The sequence below is a fragment of the Homalodisca vitripennis genome, chromosome 3 (assembly GCF_021130785.1).
Source record: "Homalodisca vitripennis isolate AUS2020 chromosome 3, UT_GWSS_2.1, whole genome shotgun sequence".
Lineage (NCBI taxonomy): Eukaryota > Metazoa > Arthropoda > Insecta > Hemiptera > Cicadellidae > Homalodisca > Homalodisca vitripennis.
In genome coordinates, this window is record NC_060209.1 from 117,568,244 (window position 1) to 117,587,136 (window position 18,893).

At 33.9% G+C, this 18,893-nt stretch overlaps 1 protein-coding gene across 1 annotated transcript; it reads left to right on the forward strand.

The window, feature by feature from the left end:
- Positions 1-218: 218 nt before the first annotated feature.
- On the forward strand, positions 219-17,137 carry LOC124357387 (40S ribosomal protein S19-like). The gene is made up of 4 exons (XM_046809142.1): positions 219-354; positions 5,941-6,011; positions 11,051-11,220; positions 16,796-17,137. Exons 2-4 carry the CDS (start codon positions 5,941-5,943, stop codon positions 17,104-17,106), a joined length of 552 nt encoding a protein of 183 aa, XP_046665098.1. The 5' UTR covers positions 219-354; the 3' UTR covers positions 17,107-17,137.
- The last annotated feature ends 1,756 nt before the right edge of the window (positions 17,138-18,893 follow it).

Genomic DNA, 18,893 nt, shown 5'->3' on the forward strand with positions numbered 1-18,893 from the left:
ATAGATTCGGTAATTTTTTTCATTCGTGATTACAGATTCGTTTATTGTCCTTTAAACAGTGATTTTTCATTGATTTACCGTCTGTCCCAAAAGTGAGCTAAAAACCCCATATTCATAATCTACTTATATGTGTATATATATATATATTATATATATATATATATATATATATATATATATATATATATATATATATATATATATACCTAATTCCTGGGCTGGGTGGCAAATTACTCCATTCGAAAACTATTTCTATGGCTGCGACCAAAGACGTCCTTTTCCGCAAAGGTACAATCAGGCCGGCGGCCATTTTCTCTACTGTCGTCATATATTGGAGTTGGAGATCGTTGAAAGGTGAGTGAGTTATTTTAATGAAATACTAGTTACACCATTAAAAAAGCAATTTAAAGTTGTAATAAGAACTATCAAGTGTTTGAAGGTAAAGTTCGGAGCGCTATTTCTTACACAACTATTGTATTTTGTTAAATAGGCTACTATTTATCATAATGATTGGTGCCACACGTGGGCAATATAACAAATTTTAAACTTATTGCATTGAAATTCCAAATATATATATACCTTACTCAGATTGATTAGCTAAGACCTATTAAAATAACGTTATAATTAAGGTAAAATACTTGTGTTTGTTGTCTTTGCTGTTTTCTAACCTCTGTAAGTGACTGTTATGGGTTATGAGATTTGATGTCTAGCATATTTTTTATTTGTCATCAAAGTCCTGTATTAATTTGAACTGATAGTATTGGAATAACTTATTTGGCCAACTAGCCTAGCTTAATATGGTATCAATGGGGTTAAAGGCAAATCACGAGTTTCACATTGTTACGGTATTTATTTACAATACCATGACCATGGAAAATGGACTTTTTTTCATGGGTTGGGCATTTATAGCCTAGTATTATTATCACAGGTGCATATAAACTGGGGGGGAAAGAATATTATTGTATTATATTGATGCCTTTCGGGCATTATTGCGTTAAGGAGCACGGGCATCAGGGGCATCACGTGATCTGGGATTCGACTTTTGCAAGCTCGAGTTAATTTTTTTTCTAAAAGAGCAAGCAGTGCGCAACACTGCGCAGCGGGTAGGCATCGTTGACAGGATTAACGTACTAGTCTGCATCATTTCAGTAACTTATCACTTAGCTTAATGAACATCCAATACAAAGGTGTGCCATTACCACTACTGAACTAGGTGGTTAAGAATAGACACGGAGGAACAAAATAGTTCAAAATGGCGTCCCTTCTTTATTTGAGAGAGCCGTGGAGTAATACCAAACTGTCAAATATGGATAGTGTTGCCAGAGGTACTGTCAAAAACAGAGTTTTCAGAGAATTTCAAAAAATCGTAACTCCTTTGATTTTCGTTGCCGACGGATTTTTTTTTCACTATTATTTTCAGGAAAAATTGTAGTTTACAGGAAAAAAAAATGAACATACCTTTCCATGGTCACGATATTGTAAATTGATACCAATAACGTTATAATTAAGGTAAAATACTTGTGTTTGTTGGCTTTGCTGTTTTCTAACCTCTGTAAGTGACTGTTATGGGTTATGAGATTTGATGTCTAGCATATATTTTATTTGTCATCAAAGTCCTGTATTAATTTGAACTGATAGTATTGGAATAACGGTACTTTGGGATTATACCGACCACACCAAGACATGAATCGTTATTTGACATTTTGCTTCTACTGATTACTAGATTAGCGTAGAACAATATTTCGTCATTATAAAACAGGAATTGTCTTATCGCAAACCCCTCCCCACCCTCAGACAGAGGTCAAAGTCGAGCGGTCTAGTAGATAACGTGATTGCAGAGTCTCGCCGCCCGTTCAGCTGGTGCGTCGCTTTGTTGTACTTCCGTGTTTTACCTCTACATTTCTCCAAACACAAAAATTCAACAAAAACAAACATTACCAAACAAAAACTAAACTCTTTATTGAAAAAAAAAACACTCAAAACTTGTTTTTATTCTTGATCACACTCTGCCACCCAAAATGCGAGTGCCTCCGGCCATCAGCGCGGCGCAGCACCGAAGGAAAGAAAAAACATCCCTCGAGATAGTACCTATCAGTAAAATATCAAATTCTAGAGGGGCTGATCAGAAATATAAATTGAATTGTAATGGAAAGGCAATTATGTACCGTGCAAAAAACTTAAATAATCATGTGATGCCGCGCGGCCTGCCGTAATCGGGATTATCGAGAAAGATAAGATAACAGCGACAACAATACTGATCACAATACCTGGAAATTTTTGTAATTATGTAATTAAACAGTTGTTTTTTTTCGTTCTATCATATTTTATTTCTATAAATTGAATATTTCTATATATTTTGCGTTCTTCATACTGGTGTGTCGGTATAATCCCAAAGTACCGGAATAACTTATTTGGCCAACTATCCTAGCTTAATTTGGTATCAATGGGGTTAAAGGCAAATCATGAGTTTCACATTGTTATTGAGTTTCACGCTATTAATGTATTCTGCTCATCCTCCGAAACAAAAATATTTACGCTTTTAGGAGGAGGAAATAACAAATAACTTTGTTTTTTAATAATTTGAAATTTGTGGTTACATTTATGCTGCATATTTGTGTTATAATTTGTCCTATGATTTATATGTTATCTATGGCTACAGTATTATAAGAGGTCACCAACAATTGGATTATGATTATCGATTTTAAATATAAATTGATACTATCAAATAACTACATTTGACCTATACATATTCATAATTAATCATTGCTAGCTTTCTTTATTTAGGCTAGTGCCATCATTTTAATGAATGAAACTAAAACTCAAAACATTTATGTTTACTTTAAAATCAGTTCCTGAAAATAGTTTTAATTTTGAATCAAGTAGTGTAATCAAAGTTTTAGGAATTCATATTGATAATAATCTTTCATGGGGACCTCACATTGATTTTCTGTCTACTACATTATCTAGAATTATTTCTTTATTGAGACGTCTTATCTTGCTGCATAAGTGAAAATTATGTTCGGACTGCATATTTTGGATACTTTCAGTCAATTTTGAGATACGGATTAATACTGTGGGGAAATAGTGCTAGAGTTCAGGAAATACTGGTGCTTCAAAAGAAAGCTGTTAGAATTGTTCGTAAAGCTGAATATCTTGATCATTGTAAACCTGTTTTCATTAACCAAGGAATACTTACAATAGTTAATTTATATTTGTTTGACTTATCTGTTTATATTTTAAATAATAAGGACTTAATAAACCATACACAAACACATAATTATAACACACGAAACAAAAATAACATTTTATGGAAATATTGTCGACTGAGCAAATCTTATGAATAGTCATGTTATAATTGGCTTGAAGGTGTAAAACAAATTGACACATTTGATAGAAAAATACCCTCTTAAAATTTATAAAAATAAACTTTATGAATGGCTGTTAATAAAACCCTTTATATAATATTGATGAATTTTTTTCTATTAACAAAATAGACTTTTTAATGATTGTTTTAAGATAAACTCATAATAAAACTAGGTAAAATTATCAACTAGACAATTGATGTCTTATATTGTTGTATATATAATATTTATGTATTATACTTATTAAATATTATTTAGAGACAATGCTACTTAGTCTGTAGCTGAATTAGTCTTTGTCAATGCATGTAACATGTTTTAACGACAAATAAACGAATTTATTATTATTATTATCATTATCTGCTAATGTTGTTCATGTAGAGAAGGCTAATGCCTACAAGAGCAGTGGCGATGATTATGCAGATAGCCTATTGCTCAAAATGTATTTATAAACATTGAGCAATGTTATTTAATAGTTACTAGATAATTATCTTGCTCCTTTAAATACAAATTGGTCAGTTTGTATTGATGAGATGAAAACTAGAACTAAAAGTAGAAATCAAATAGTGTTTCGCTATAAGAAAAGTAAGAACAAACACAGTACTATCTAAAAACGATCTTGAGAAGACTTGAACATTCTGAATTTAAATTATGAATGTAATGAGAAACCGTAACTTAAATACTAATTTTAATTGAAAATCAAACAAACTTTGACTTTTTAATGAATGAATGTACTTTTGACGGTATCGTACCTGCAGAAATACTATTTCTGATTGGCTAAAGTAATCATAAGTACTACGCTGCTTAAACGTTGTTTAAATTAAGTTTAGTTGTTTATGTAATCTGAAACAAGTACATTTATTTTACATTTAAAAGTATAGCTTTACTATAATACGATTTTAAAAGCTTAAAACTTGACAGTTAAAATTCAGTTTGACATTATCAGGTCAAAATTAAAATCATGTGTTTCGTTATTGACTAATGAACGGCAAGAACACTGACGTATGTTAATCATGTGTTTTCACAAGCAGGTCACGTTTATCCTTGAAAATACATAAGTAAATGATATTGTGTTGTTGTAACTATCTTGTTTATATATTATATTTTAATATTTATACATTAATTTCTTAGATTAAAAACTAGCAAAACCATATTGTTCTTTAGAATATCTATTACGTTATTTGGTCTGACATTTTTGCTTTCAGTCCTTTGGATTGTCATGAATATCGATGTTTCGAATCATTCTATTATCATCATCCATTTGATTGTGTTGTTGGCCATTTGTTATACTGCAGCCTTATCTATTATTTTCAGAGTTAACTGCTCCCTGCAGCTAATCTGAGTGTGCTGTTATATACTATATACCGGTCTGTTTAGTCTATGACAATGATGTGTACTCGTATTACTTATCTTTATCCGTGAAATCTATTACACAGTTTGAAAGTTTTTTTACGTATTCATTGCATACCAAACGGTTTCGCTGATTTCAATTTTTCTTTTACTAAAATACAGCATTTTTTATGAGCTTTAATTTTAGGTGTCACAAGGTGGTACTTTGGGATTATACCGACCACACCCAGACATGAATCGTTATTTGACATTTTTGCTTCTACTGATTACTAGATTAGCGTAGAACAATATTTCGTCAATATAAAACAGGAATTGTCTTATCGCAAATCCCTCCCCATCCTCAGACAGAGGTCAAAGTCGAGCGGTCTAGTAGATAACGTGATTGCAGAGTCTCGCCGCCCGTTCAGCTGGTGCATCGCTTTGTTGTACTTCCGTGTTTTACCCCTACATTTCTCCAAACACAAAAATTCAACAAAAACAAACATTACCAAACAAAAACTAAACTCTTTATTGAAAAAAAAAACACTCAAAACTTGTTTTTATTCTTGATCACACTCTGCCACCCAAAATGCGAGTGCCTCCGGCCATCAGCGCGGCGCAGCACCGAAGGAAAGAAAAACATCCCTCGAGATAGTACCTATCAGTAAAATATCAAATTCTAGAGGGGCTGATCAGAAATATAAATTGAATTGTAATGGAAAGGCAATTATGTACCCGTGCAAAAAACTTAAATAATCATGTGATGCCGCGCGGCCTGCCGTAATCGGGATTCTCGAGAAAGATAAGATAACAGCGACAACAATACCGATCACAATACCTGGAAATGCTTGTAATTTTGTAATTAAAGAGTTGTTTTTTCGTTCTATCATGTTTGTTTCTATAAATTTATATTTTTGTGTTCTTCATTATGGTGTGGTCGGTATAATCCCAAAGTACCCACAAGGTATTAGTTATGATTTCAAATTTTATCTTTGGGTATTGGGCACGGGGTGAGCACCCCATTTAAAAATTTGTTGTTGTTCCCCAATTAGTAGGTAGTATACATTCCAGTTTACAGAATTTCGATACTTGGGCTATAAGTCTTTTAATACGAGTTTGAAGTTTTCAAATGAACACCCTGTATATGAAAACCATTTTGAGTGACAAGTGAATGTATTTAATAACCAAATTATGTAATCTAGTCATGTTAATACTTGGTTCTAAATATGCCAATTGTAATCTTTGGTTTCAGATGCCGTCAGTGACACTTAAGGATGTTGATCAACATAAATTTGTGAAGGCGTTTTCTGCCTTCTTAAAAAAGTAAGTCTTCTTAATAAAAGTCTAAATGCTATATTGAAATACACATTCACGTAAGAAGTATGTTATTTGTAAAAAGCAATCACCTAATTATTAAATAAAAATGCCCTATGTTCAACCAGTCAATCGTTTTTGATTTTTATTGGATCGAAAAAGGGGCAAACAGAACTGCAGGATTATCCATTGGAACTACTTATTGTATTTGTAGATTCCTTTCCAAGTCTTGCCACACCATTAATTTCTAAATATAATTTTGTTAATAGTGTAAATACGTGTTATAGTTTAGTATTGAAATTATCCGTAGTTAACTTTACTATCTTATCGTGGTAATTTATGTGTAAGTTTTACTTCTCATTGTTCTCATTAAAAAGATGTACAGCATTTTTAGGCTTTAAATTTGTAACATGTACTTAATATGCCTAAAGTACATAAACATTTAAATTTTAGTTGTACTCATCTATATGACACAGTGTTATAGTGCTATAAGTGGCTTTTCTCAGATGACAGCTGATCAACAGTATCCAAATTACCAATCGCTAAACATTTTTGTCATATTTTGTGTATGAAAAACCATAAGTACATAACCTTATTAACAAATTATCGTAATATTTTTCTTGCATTTTGTATATCATATATTTATGTTGTGTATCACCACAGTCTGCAGCGTTTATTCAAGGATGACAGCTGATGTGCAGTATCCAAATTACTGATCGTTTAAAACTTTTGTTTGCTTAACTTTGTGTGTACAAATTTTAGATAGATAACCTAATCAATAAAATGTTGTGCTTTTATAATTTATATTTTTCTAACAATTTATATTTTTTTATGTTCATGTTTGTGCAATGCCACACGTCCGCTGTGCCAATACGTGGATGTCATCTGCTTGACAAGAAGCAAATGGACAATCAGCAATTTTTTTTACTTTACAACTTTTTATTTGCATTTTTCTCTATAAATTATATCATAATATATATATCTAAACCTATGAAAATACCTTCAAAATAGAGAGGTATTCTTGGATTATTTTTTATATTATCGGATAGTCTCTAAGAGGTTAAAAAATTAGATTGAGGATGATAAAAAATTATATTTAAGCTAAAAATGTTCGAGGATCGGATAAGTATTATTGGTAATTCTAAGCAATATATGGGTCAACCTCAATTTTTCTCATATTACAATATAATGTTCCAATAGTCAATTAGAAAAGGAAATGACTAGAATTTCTTGCTGAAAAGCAGTTATAGGTAGCAGGCAACCGCCAGACGGTCATATATTGCTTGACGTGATCTGGGCTTCAAATTTGGAACTACTCGAGTTAATTTTTTTTCTAAAAGAGCAAGCAGCGGGCAGGCATCGTGCGTGATCCTTTTTTTTTATTAAAAATTACTGATAAATTGTTATTACATATTACAATATAATGTAGGTAATGTATGTCAAACAATTTTAAACACATAATTACATGCCGGAAAGCAAAGTAAAACCAACAAATAACCTTAATAGTCGTCAACGTCGGAGTTGGAGTCTGGCTCAATGGGTTGTTGTTCACACAGCGGTCACCGCACGCTATGACACCGTTTTAGACATGTGAAATTGCCCGAAAGATGTTGTGCACTCTAGTTTTATAATCTGAATATTTTCTTTTAAACATAAACTCAGCTAAATGTCCAACAAGATGATGTTTTCTGTTGCCGTACCTTGGGATATTGCCTCTAACTTCCCGCCACAAACGTTCTATGGTTGGGTGTGTGCGCTGGTATCAGGATCAATGAAATTGTAAATGTGGTTAACAGTAAGATGTTGGTAATTGTTATATTGTAAACAATTATAGCTTTTCCAACAATCACCGATTGCTGTTGTTCCCGGCAACACGTACTTTTGTATTATAGGTAACAATGTTTCTTAGCCGCGTGTTGGTACAGGAACGAAAAAAACAACGTTTTGTTTCACGCTCAATACCAGCGTAAACCCAATTCCCTTCAATAATACGGCCGCGATTATATTTACGTTTACCGATTTTTGCCTCGTTAATCTCTACTGTTTTGCCCACCCCTCCTATAGGTTCTGATTTTTCAACTAGAATAATCACACAAACTTCTCTGAGATAGCTACTCCAATCTACTACAGCAACATGAGACAGGTCGAGTTCATGTCGTAGCAGGTCATGTCGTGGTGGTTTTAATAACACCCAATAAGCCTGTTTGCGTTGTGAGATTATGGTTTTCGAAAAAAGTTAATTTATACTGAGACACATACTTTTTGCACTGGACTTTCACTTTCTTCCGGTTACGATCAGTCTTTTCTATCCTGTTCCAACATCGAAACACGTGATCCGTTTCATTTAAGGTCATTTGACCCCCGCAACTCGGACATGTTTTATTACGTGGTAAAACTCCGTGGTCGTACAAAAAATTTCTTAAAGTTACACTATCCTCAGAACAAACTATAAATGACACTAACGTAAACTCGCACGAATTACACAAAAAAGGATTAACATCCGAACAGCTGCACATCACGATAGCAACTGATTAGGACCGGCCGCCAGTGACTGAGCGGACTGAAATTAATTCTATATACCCAGATCACACACGATGCCTGCCCGCTGCGCAGCGCTTCGCGCTGCTTGCTCTTTTAGAAAATAAATTTACTCGAGTAGTTCCAAATTTGAAGCCCAGATCACGTTAGTGCCCCTGATCACTAATAGGTAATTCTAAGCAATATATGACCGTCTGGCGGTTGTCTGCTCCCTATAACTGCTTTCCAGCAAGAAATTCTAGTCATTTCCTTTTCTAATTGACTATTGGAACATTATATTGTAATATGAGAAAAATCGAGGTTGACCCATATATTGCTTAGAATTACCGTATTATTACACTAAAAGCTGTTTTAAAATTTTAAAACTAGAATGGAATAATTTAGAAAAAATGTGTTTATAGTATGTAGGCCTAAATGATTTATATTTATACTGTTATCTGTAGTTAGTACAGACCCATGTTGTGTGTAGCATGGGTCGAGTGATACATCATTTGAAAGAGCTCACTTAGTAGAGTTGATTGCCGCAAACCGCATCTCAAAAGGTTTATCCAATCAGAAATGGCGGGTTGTTTTAGGTACACATTGTGAAGTACATTATTATGACTTTTTTTAACCCTTTGAGTGCCGCAGCGTCTACATAGTAGATGTTGTTAAATGTGCATAAATTGCCGGCATCTACCCAGTAGACGATTTGTATTTAATTAATATCACATATAATTCATTTTTGTTTTGACAAATAACTTATTTCACGGCAATCTACAAGTTTTCGAACAATCGATTGTGATTGATTTTTATTGTTCACCGCCCCCTTGTAGTTATTTGCCATCAGAAAAAAAAACAGATGACGCAATAGTTGGTCAGCTGCTACTTGTTGCCATTAACTACACAGTTTCGTTTGTTGTGTGTTTACATTGTGCTAGTTTCGTGTGTTTATGCTGAAAACTGTTGTTATTACTATTCTGCAATTGTGTTCAGTAAAACTTACAATGCATTTATAAACTTCTTTTTTCGTGTTTAGTGACGTATATTTTATTGTTGGATTGGTGATGAAGTAAAACGCAAGTTCCAATCAAACTATTGATTTTAGGTGAAGTAAGTTTATAGAAGTAAGGTTATATTGTAGGCCTGTGTATATTTTTATATAATTAGTATTTTACAGTCGTCTTACTTCATTGAGTGAAATAGGATAGTCATAATATTGTTTCTAAACTTTTGACAAACTTGAACAAAAATTGCTTTTTGTTGTATTTTGTATATATTGCAGTATCTGGTTAAATATTACTGTAACACACCATATTATGCATGATTTTTGTTCAGTTTTTCATGCTCTTTCATATGGTATAGGTAAAAAAAAATTTAAAAAAATATTGTATAAATAAAATTTTAGTTCAAACTTGAAATTTTTTTTTTTTAGTTTTTTGTTATAACCTATATTCTTTTTGTGTAAATAAAAATAAAATTATAATATTATATGGAAAAAATACCTTGTTTTATAACACACGTAAACTAAAAAAAAAATTTTTCAAATCGGTTGAATAGTTTTTTTAATATAGTTTTTTCCACACACGCTTGCAAAACAGAAGGAAATGCTCCGGCAATTTATGCGTATGACTTGGGAAATATGCCGTGGCACTCAAAGGGTTAATTAGCAAATTATGTCATAAATTTATAACACAAAAAATAAAACTAAAATGAATTTGTCGTCTTTATGTTTATGAATTAATTAAGTTCTACCATTATTCATTGTTGGTGAAATAGTTAACTTACTACTTAATTTTTGAATTAAATTTTTTTGTTATTTTTATAAATTCTAATCAGTGAAACCATTGGTTAGTAGAGTGAAACGCCGCCTACCGCATCAGAATACGACGATCCAGTCAGAAATGGCAGCGCATAATGTACTTAGCAATGTGTACCTAAAACAACCCGCCATTTCTGATTGGATAAACCTTTTGAGATGCGGTTTGTGGCATTCAACTCTACTAAGTGAGCTCTTTCAAATGAGGTATCACTCGACTCATGCTTTAATTTAAGATTTCCATGTTTTCCTCTGTTGGCCGTCCCCCCATGGTTGGCATGTCGTGGTAATAGCAAGGAAAAATAGTTTACATAGCCATATGATACTGTGCAAAGTTTATAGATGTTATCTGCTATGGTTTGTAAAATATTAAGCCGTACCCAGACTTTTCAAACACCTTGTATAAAAACTATTGAACACTGTGTAGAACAACAAAAATGAAATTTCGTTCTCCAACAAAAGAAATACATAATAGAGGCAAACAGAAAAAGTTTTAATAGAAGTGTCTTACTCTATTTTTACATAAATTAATCTAACTTATGCTATTGGATTGTATTGTAGATAAACTATGCTAATGTTGTTGACAGAGTTTGTACATAATATTTTTGAAAACTGTTTTTAAAGTGTAGTATAATGTTATCTGACTAGTTTCTGAGTTCTACCTCAACCACTGTTTAAATGCATAGACAACTGATTTATAGTTTATTACTAGGACAGGCAAGATGAAGGTGCCAGACTGGGTGGACATTGTGAAGAGTGGAAGGTACAAGGAGTTGGCTCCATATGACCAAGACTGGTACTACACCAGGTGTGCAGCCATCGTTAGGCACATCTATTTTCGATCTCCCGTTGGAGTAGGTGCAGTCACCAAGATGTTTGGAGGTCAGTTCTTCAGATGCTATGCCAAATAGGATATACTTCCATTATTATGTGCTGCTTGCAGTAAAACGTTATGCCTTTATGTTGGGATGTTGATACCAATGGATTTTAAATTAGTAAGATTGATAATTATTTTAGTTCAGATATTATGAAGTGTGTTTATTTGTTATGAAGTAAAATAATATGCTACATATTGGTTGTCTTGAACCAGTAAGTTAAGGCATATTACTAATATTAATGAAATCATCAAAAATTATATTAGTAATAACAGTATATACTGTACACTTAAAACTGAATTTGTTACATTTATTCAACACGCAGCTGTTAAGATCGTCCTTCAGTATTAAGGTTTGTCAGCCAGGCAGATTTTTTTTCTTATACAGTAGAACCCCCTCATATCCGGCCACCACGGGACCGAGCCCTGGCCGGATAACGATTCGGCCGGATAAACCAACCTACAGTACACAGCACTTGACTTGACGAAACAAAACAATTGTACTGTACTGTACTAACCGCACTGGAAATAATCAACGAACTGTTTACAGGTTAAACCTATTAGCTCAACTGAGGACAACACAGGAAAATGTAACCAAATAGATACACCAAAATAACGCAAGAGTCGTGGGAGACTAGTGCGTGCAACTGCGCGTCTGCAAGCCGTGGTAAATAAATTTCGATATTGGCTTCCGGGAAGTGGCCGGATAAACCGAGGTGCGGTAAAACCGAGGCCGGATATGAGGGGTTCTACTGTATTGTGGTTATGTGACCCATCTTGCATTAAGTATGAGAGTACTGGTCTCACTGCTAAAGGCAGGATGATCAAGCTACAGATTTTTCTGGCATTTAGTCCACCACCTTGGAAGATGTAGAGTCTGGGGATAATTTTTGTATCAGCAGTTCTAGACATATTGAGTGAAGCATTTGACAAGCATTGAACTGATTAGTGGGAATATATTAGCTCAAGTAATGTCATTAATGAATCTCCGATAAAAAAAAGTAAACTGGAGTTGGAAATCCTATTCAGCAAATTAATAATTGTGGCACTAGAGCTCTTGAATTTAGCATTGCTTCCACAGGACTCATCATGTTGTGAATTCTTTTAAAGAAGTCAATCTCCATCCTTTAAAGTATAATATTACAGGTGCTGCTTGTTCCATCTATCAGTAGAGAGCATATTAACGAACAATCGGAGGGTAATTCACATTTTCAATAACTTGGGTTTTATTAGACAAAACCTTGGTGAAAGTATCCCAAAGAAAAAAAAAACTTGTTTAAAGTGTTCAGTTCCAAACATATAAAAATAAAGTATCCCAAAGAAAAAAAAATTTGTTTAAAGTGTTCAGTTCCAAACACATATAAAAATAACTTTTAAATGTTTATTATTGAATGGAAAATATTTTAATTGTTCAACAGGCTAAAGCAAATGTTGCTTAAAATAGAAAAGCCTAAGCAGGATATTCTATATGTGAAATTTAAAAACATAAAACACTAAAAAACAACAAACACTATTTGAAACAAATTGAGAATATCTACATACCACTTATTTTACACTTTAAGTTATACCATGCAATTAACCCATTGCGGATCACTGACGAGCTGGGCTCGTCACGCAGCGGCCGGGCCTAACGGCACGATGACGAGCTCAGGTCGCAACAGCGATCTGCTTTTAAGTTTCCCTCCAAATAGTTCTATTAGTGTCTGATAGATCGGGCGATCGTCTTCACTTGTCAACTAAGAGTGTTTAACAATGGTCTATGTTTAGAGTTTTTAAAAGTTTAATAAATATCCTACAGATTGCAGTTGTATGTCGAAGTTGAAAAAATCGTTCATATGAGTTTACTCTCTGCTTTTTAGCGCTTCTGATTGGGTGTTTTCCTCAGTTGTTATTATAATACTTTTGAGTTTAGTTGCGTAACTAATCGATGCAGATGTACATATTGGGTTTAGTCTAGACAATGGCCCAGATGTTGTAATCGCTTCGCCCGAGCCGCTTTATTTAGACTATGTTTCAGACATCATCCCTGCCACCCCCGGAACCTTGCTCGCATGTTATCGTTCCTACATCATGGATACCCCAGCAGGCCCATGTTCCATCTCAACAAATATCTTCACAGCTGAATTTTCTAGTATACAATAGCGAACGATACGATGAGGTGCTCCATTGCTGTTCGTGCGGCCACTGCCGTAAATTAATTCGTGCCCGCGTACCAAAACAATACGATCCGCAATGGGTTAAAGATAATCATAAAATATGGCCAAATTAAAACATGCTTAGAGGCCTAAATATAATGAAATAGTATGGAATAACCAGTACATAAAGTAGAATATGTGCCTTTTCTCCCACATTTTGATGCAATTCAGCCTATTAGTAACATTAGCCTATTATACATTTGTTACTAGTGGTCCTAAAGTTAAAGATAACCTTTAAAAGCACTCACATGATCTGAGCTTGAATTTGGGTACTATCTTGAAGGATGTTTTTTTTTTTTTGCCAACCTCAGATCACATTTCAAATCATCCTTGATCTGATGTTGTAAAGGTTGGATTATCTGGGGATTTTTCAAAGCAATGATTGGAATCAAAATAACATACAAATTCTTTCCGGCTTGCATCAAAGTATCAATTTCATACTAATCAATATACATTGATTCAACCTTTATCAAATGCTACTATTATTTTTGTCAAAAAGTATTATAGTTACTATATAAAGTGGTTTTTCACAGTGTTGTTAGACCGTCCCTGCAGTTGGGGTGATTTACCTGGGTTAAATTTTTTATAGTCAGCTCTTTATGACAACTTCTGAAGACAAAACAAAAGTTATAATACTTTTTGATCATTTCACAAGGAGGTATTCAAAGTTTTGAAAATTTTGTGTCTATAAGCCCTTTGGGAAATGGCTTAAGAAAAATTTGTTATTTTTTGACAGTTTTGTATGAATTATGACTTCAGGAATAGCATGATTTGTATTACATTTTAACCCCTTCACGTTTTTTATGTAATATTATGTTCACAGTGATTGTGTAAAAGTTTGATACTGACATAATATTATGCATTGTTATATTGTTCCTCTTTTATTCTGTTGTGTGCCATAATATTGTGCAAAGTGCATTTCTATGACAACCATGTGTTGCAAAAGTAGTTCTGACATTTTCTACTACATGTCAGCACTTCCTTGGTCCTTTGTGTTTGCACCTTGATGAGTTTACTGTAGTTGCACTGTGCAGACCCATGGTTGCATATCACCCATCCTGGAGGATTTATGGATTTATTTTTAGTGTTATATTGTACAATGTAAATATCTGATGCACAAATAGATGATTGGCTTTGTTTGCGTGATGAAACAGTCACGAAAATGACTTCCAAGGTGGAGCATACATAAACAACAACAATTTTTTAAAGCCACTAATAATAATTGTGTTTTTCATAAAAAGTATATATTTAAATTCCAAAAACCTGTTTCTGTAAAAAAACAGAAAAAAATTCAGCAAAAAATTAACTTTGGATACTAAAAAACTGTTAAGGGGTTAACATTGCAGATGGATTTGTTTGACAGCAGGAGAAGAAAAATCTCTCTTTCATAATCGAAATTATGCTTACAAGATACCCATGTAGATCTAGAAATTTAAAATTAAGAATATGTTTGTACGTTCACATTATCATAAGACTTTTGTTTAGCTGAGAATAATAATCTTTTAATTCATAGGCTTTCAAAGTTAAACAATTTGGCTTTTAGAGCCCTAGGGATTAAATTAAAAAATTCACAAGTGATTTTTCTAAGATGATTAAAAATAAATTTAAATTTAAAAATTCCATATTAAAATAGTCTGAATCAAAATACTACTAATAACTTCAATGGAATTCAGATAGTAATTGATGCAGTCCCAAAACAATATAAGTATTATATATATATATATATATAAGTATTTTATATATATATAAGTATTTTATATATATATATATATAAATCTTTTGCAATTTGTAAGCAGCACCTAATTAATCTAGATCGTTATAAAGTATTCATGTTTAAGTAATTTTTAACGTTGATACTACTCAGTTAAGTTTATTCGGATGTGGATGAAAGTTTCTACAACAGTCATGTTGATTGTTGTGTTTTATTTCATCCCACATAAACCAGATTCTTCACACAAGATGGCCTCATGGCTCTGCTTGGTTTTGCGGATCTGAACACTTTAACAAGATATATCATGCATTCATTTTAAACTAAGTTTTAGATTAATTGAATACACAGAATAGCAATTTTACTTACCTTGTATAGTTAACTTTGCACAATCTTACCTACTCTGAAGCCATTAGTTCTGGCAAAATATTAGTTATTGTATGTTTTATGACGTGATATTACTAGTGCTCCATGTATGTATTACTGGTTTGCTATCAGTAGTTACAGTCTTTCCAGTCCAGAGTTCCTTTCAAACCTGGCATGAAATAGGTTTTTTATAGCAAAATTTCTAATAGCTTCTTTTGATTGATAATTGATACGCTTCTGTTATTTACAATTATTTAGTCCACGGGACTGTATAGTCATTCTCTTTCTCAGTACCACTATGCAGTTCGATAGGGTTGAAATGGGGATATAAGGACTCCTATTTCTTAGTGCATCAACCTTAACCTTATACCTTCAAAATATAAGAGTTTCTGTCTAATGCTAATGTCAAATTCATCACTTGCCTAAGAGGTTCCATATAGAGTCCTTCTCTTAACCTCAAGGTCCTCACCATTAAAACAATGTGTTTCCTCAGGCAGATTGCATAGTATACACCTAGGACATTCAATAGTGAGTTATAAAATGTGCAAGTACTTCCAGAGTTGACTTATGTCTATTAATAACATAAGTGACCTATTTCAAAAGACTTGTACTTAGCCTTAACGGCCAGTTTGTGAACTGGGTGTTGTGTTGCTTCCAAGTTTCTTCTGAAGCGCACTCTATTAAAACAACTATAAATCTTATACTATATATATATATATGTAATGTTTGATAATAAATTTCATTATGTCAATAAGTTTTTATATTTGTATACACGGATTTTGAAAAGAAAAGTCCTAGTATGTAGTTTAGGTTAAGTAATTTGACAATGCCTATTATAAATTTACTTGTATTTAATAGCAATAAATGACTTATTAAGTCATTTATTGCAACACATTTTGGCAACACTGCTCAGATTAAATTTCTGACTTAATGTCAATCAATCTCTTTTCGCAGTATTGTTCCACAGTTAATGTAAACTGCACTTAGTAAAATAAAAGGTGTTTTTTTTAGATATGTATAATACATACAATCAATTGAAGTTATAACAGCTTAATTGTATTTTAAAGTTGATATTAGAGATTCATTGGTATTTTGGTAATTTATTAAATATGTATTCATGAAGTAAAAATACAAGACTTTGTAGCCTATACTAGGAAAGTAACAATATCTTGAAACCTTCAAGAGTTTAGATTTCTTCTTTATGTTATATTACACTCTACTGCCTTAAGATAACTCAAAGCCTAACAGTAATTTTTTCAAGTAACTAGTACATCAAATACAACTATTGTTTAATTGCCAGATATTCTGTGACAGGTCGCAAGAGGAACGGTGTGTGCCCAGCACACTTCTGCCGCTCTGCAGGTGGTGTGGCCCGCAAGGCACTACAATCTCTTGAAAACCTGAAGCTGATAGAGAAGTGCCCTGACGGTGGGCGCAAAATCACTGTACAAGGCCGCAGGGACTTAGATCGTATCGCTGCCCAAGTGAGGCAGAAGAAGAAGCAGCAGCAACTGCTGCTGGCCCAGCAGGCTGGTATCTCAGTGCAAGCTCCTGCAGCAGCAGCAGCAGCAGCCCCCGCTCCAGCTGCTGATGCACCAGCTGATGGCAGTTGGTCACAAATGTAAAGTTTTAAAATAAAATTGTTATAAAAACTGATTTTTCTTTTATATTGAGTCTAATTTCTTACATTTAGTGCATTGGGCGAACATCCAATTAATTACCTATAACAGGGTTTAATAAAAATGTTATCTTCTGCTGAGTTTCAGTTGTCATATATAATGGTGATGGTAACATAGTTAGGGGAGAGTGGGGTAATTCTGCGCAGTGGGTAATAGTGCGCATCACTGTTTGAGACAAACGGACATAGTAATCCGATGTCTGATAATTGCTGCACCTAGCGGTTGCTATGCGAACTACTAGACAACAACACCCGGCGCGCCACTGGCAGTTTGTTAATGAGTGAGAAGTGAAAGAAGTGTTATATCGTGATTTTTCTTATAATTTTCTCTCATCAGGAAAATAAGAAGGTTAAGCCTACATCATTTTCTCCAATCTAAATAATCTGTTACATAGTCTTAAACTACGTTAATTTACGCGTGTTTCGTATATGATTGGTCTTTAGATTAGTTTCAGTTGCATATTTTAGGTTAGGTTTATTCGCACATGGTCGCAGTCGGTAATGGTACGCGTTTGCGCGCATGATTCCCCCTCACACGCTTATATACAAAGGTTTGCCTAATCTTTTGTTTTTTCGTGGTTTTGTTTCTCAGATGCCGAGAAATTACATTCGAAAGGGTGATCGCCTAAAGTACTCGCCAGATGACCTAAAAAATGCTTTGCGGGCTGTCAAAGAAGAGAAAAGGAAAATCAGAGAAGTCGGAAGAAGTTTCAACATTCCAGAGGCGACCTTACGAAAATACCTTGCCGTTCAGGAACCAATAGGCCTAAGAGACGTCAATCTTCGATTAGGTCGGAAAACTATTTTCCCGGCAGAGACGGAAGCTGAACTTAGTGAATTTGTTTTGCTGCTAAGTAGTCTTTTTTATGGTTTAAACACCCAAAGAGCTTCGCCGAATTGCCTACAGATTTGCTGAAGACAATGGTCTTAAGCACTCTTTCAACAAAGAAACTTGTCTGGCAGGCAAAGACTGGTTATATAGCTACTTGAAACGCAACACAAACCTGAAGTTACGCCAGCCTGAAAACACAAGTCTATAACAGAATTTCAGCGTTCAATGAGCAAGAGGTTAAGATTTTTTTTGATAACTTGAAAGCAGTGATACATAAATTTGAAATAGACCCCCCACCGTACGTACAATCAGGACGAAACCGGTATAACAACAACCGTCCAAAAGAAGTTGCCCAAAAGTGTTGGCACTAAAGGGTGCTAAAAGAGTAGGTTGGGCTACTTCAGGGAAAGGGGAAGAACAATCACAGCAGTTTTTGTGTAAGTGCTGTGGCCACTACATCCCACCAATGCTGATATATCCACGCAAAAAGAATGACCCCCAACCTTCAAGTGAAATGGACACATGGTGCACTTTACTGCCTCTCTAACAACGGCTGGACAAACTCGGAGCTGTTTTTTGGAGTGGCTAGCTCACTTTAAAAAACACTCACACCCTAACACCCGAGGATCCTGTTCTTCTAATCCTGGACAATCACAACAGTCATATATCCATACCGGCCTACAAGTTTTGCAAAGACAGCAACATTCATATGATATCTTTGCCCCCTCACACGTCCCATCGGCTTCAGCCACTGGACCTGACTTTTTTTCGGTCCATTTGAAAAACGCCTTGTATAGAGAATATGATCTTCATCTAATGCGATCCGGTCATGAGAAGATAACCGAGTATGATGTTGCCGGACTCCTTAATCAAGCTTTTATAAAGGTAGCTACCATGTCTAA

Bases quoted from the DNA above. Each gene is read 5' to 3' on its own strand.
- LOC124357387 (XM_046809142.1), top strand. From the start codon at position 5,941: ATGCCGTCAGTGACACTTAAGGATGTTGATCAACATAAATTTGTGAAG. The intron at 6,012-11,050 runs GTAAGTCTTCTT...GTTTATTACTAG, and splicing joins TTTTCTGCCTTCTTAAAAAA to GACAGGCAAGATGAAGGTGC. The intron at 11,221-16,795 runs GTCAGTTCTTCA...ATTCTGTGACAG, and splicing joins AGTCACCAAGATGTTTGGAG to GTCGCAAGAGGAACGGTGTG.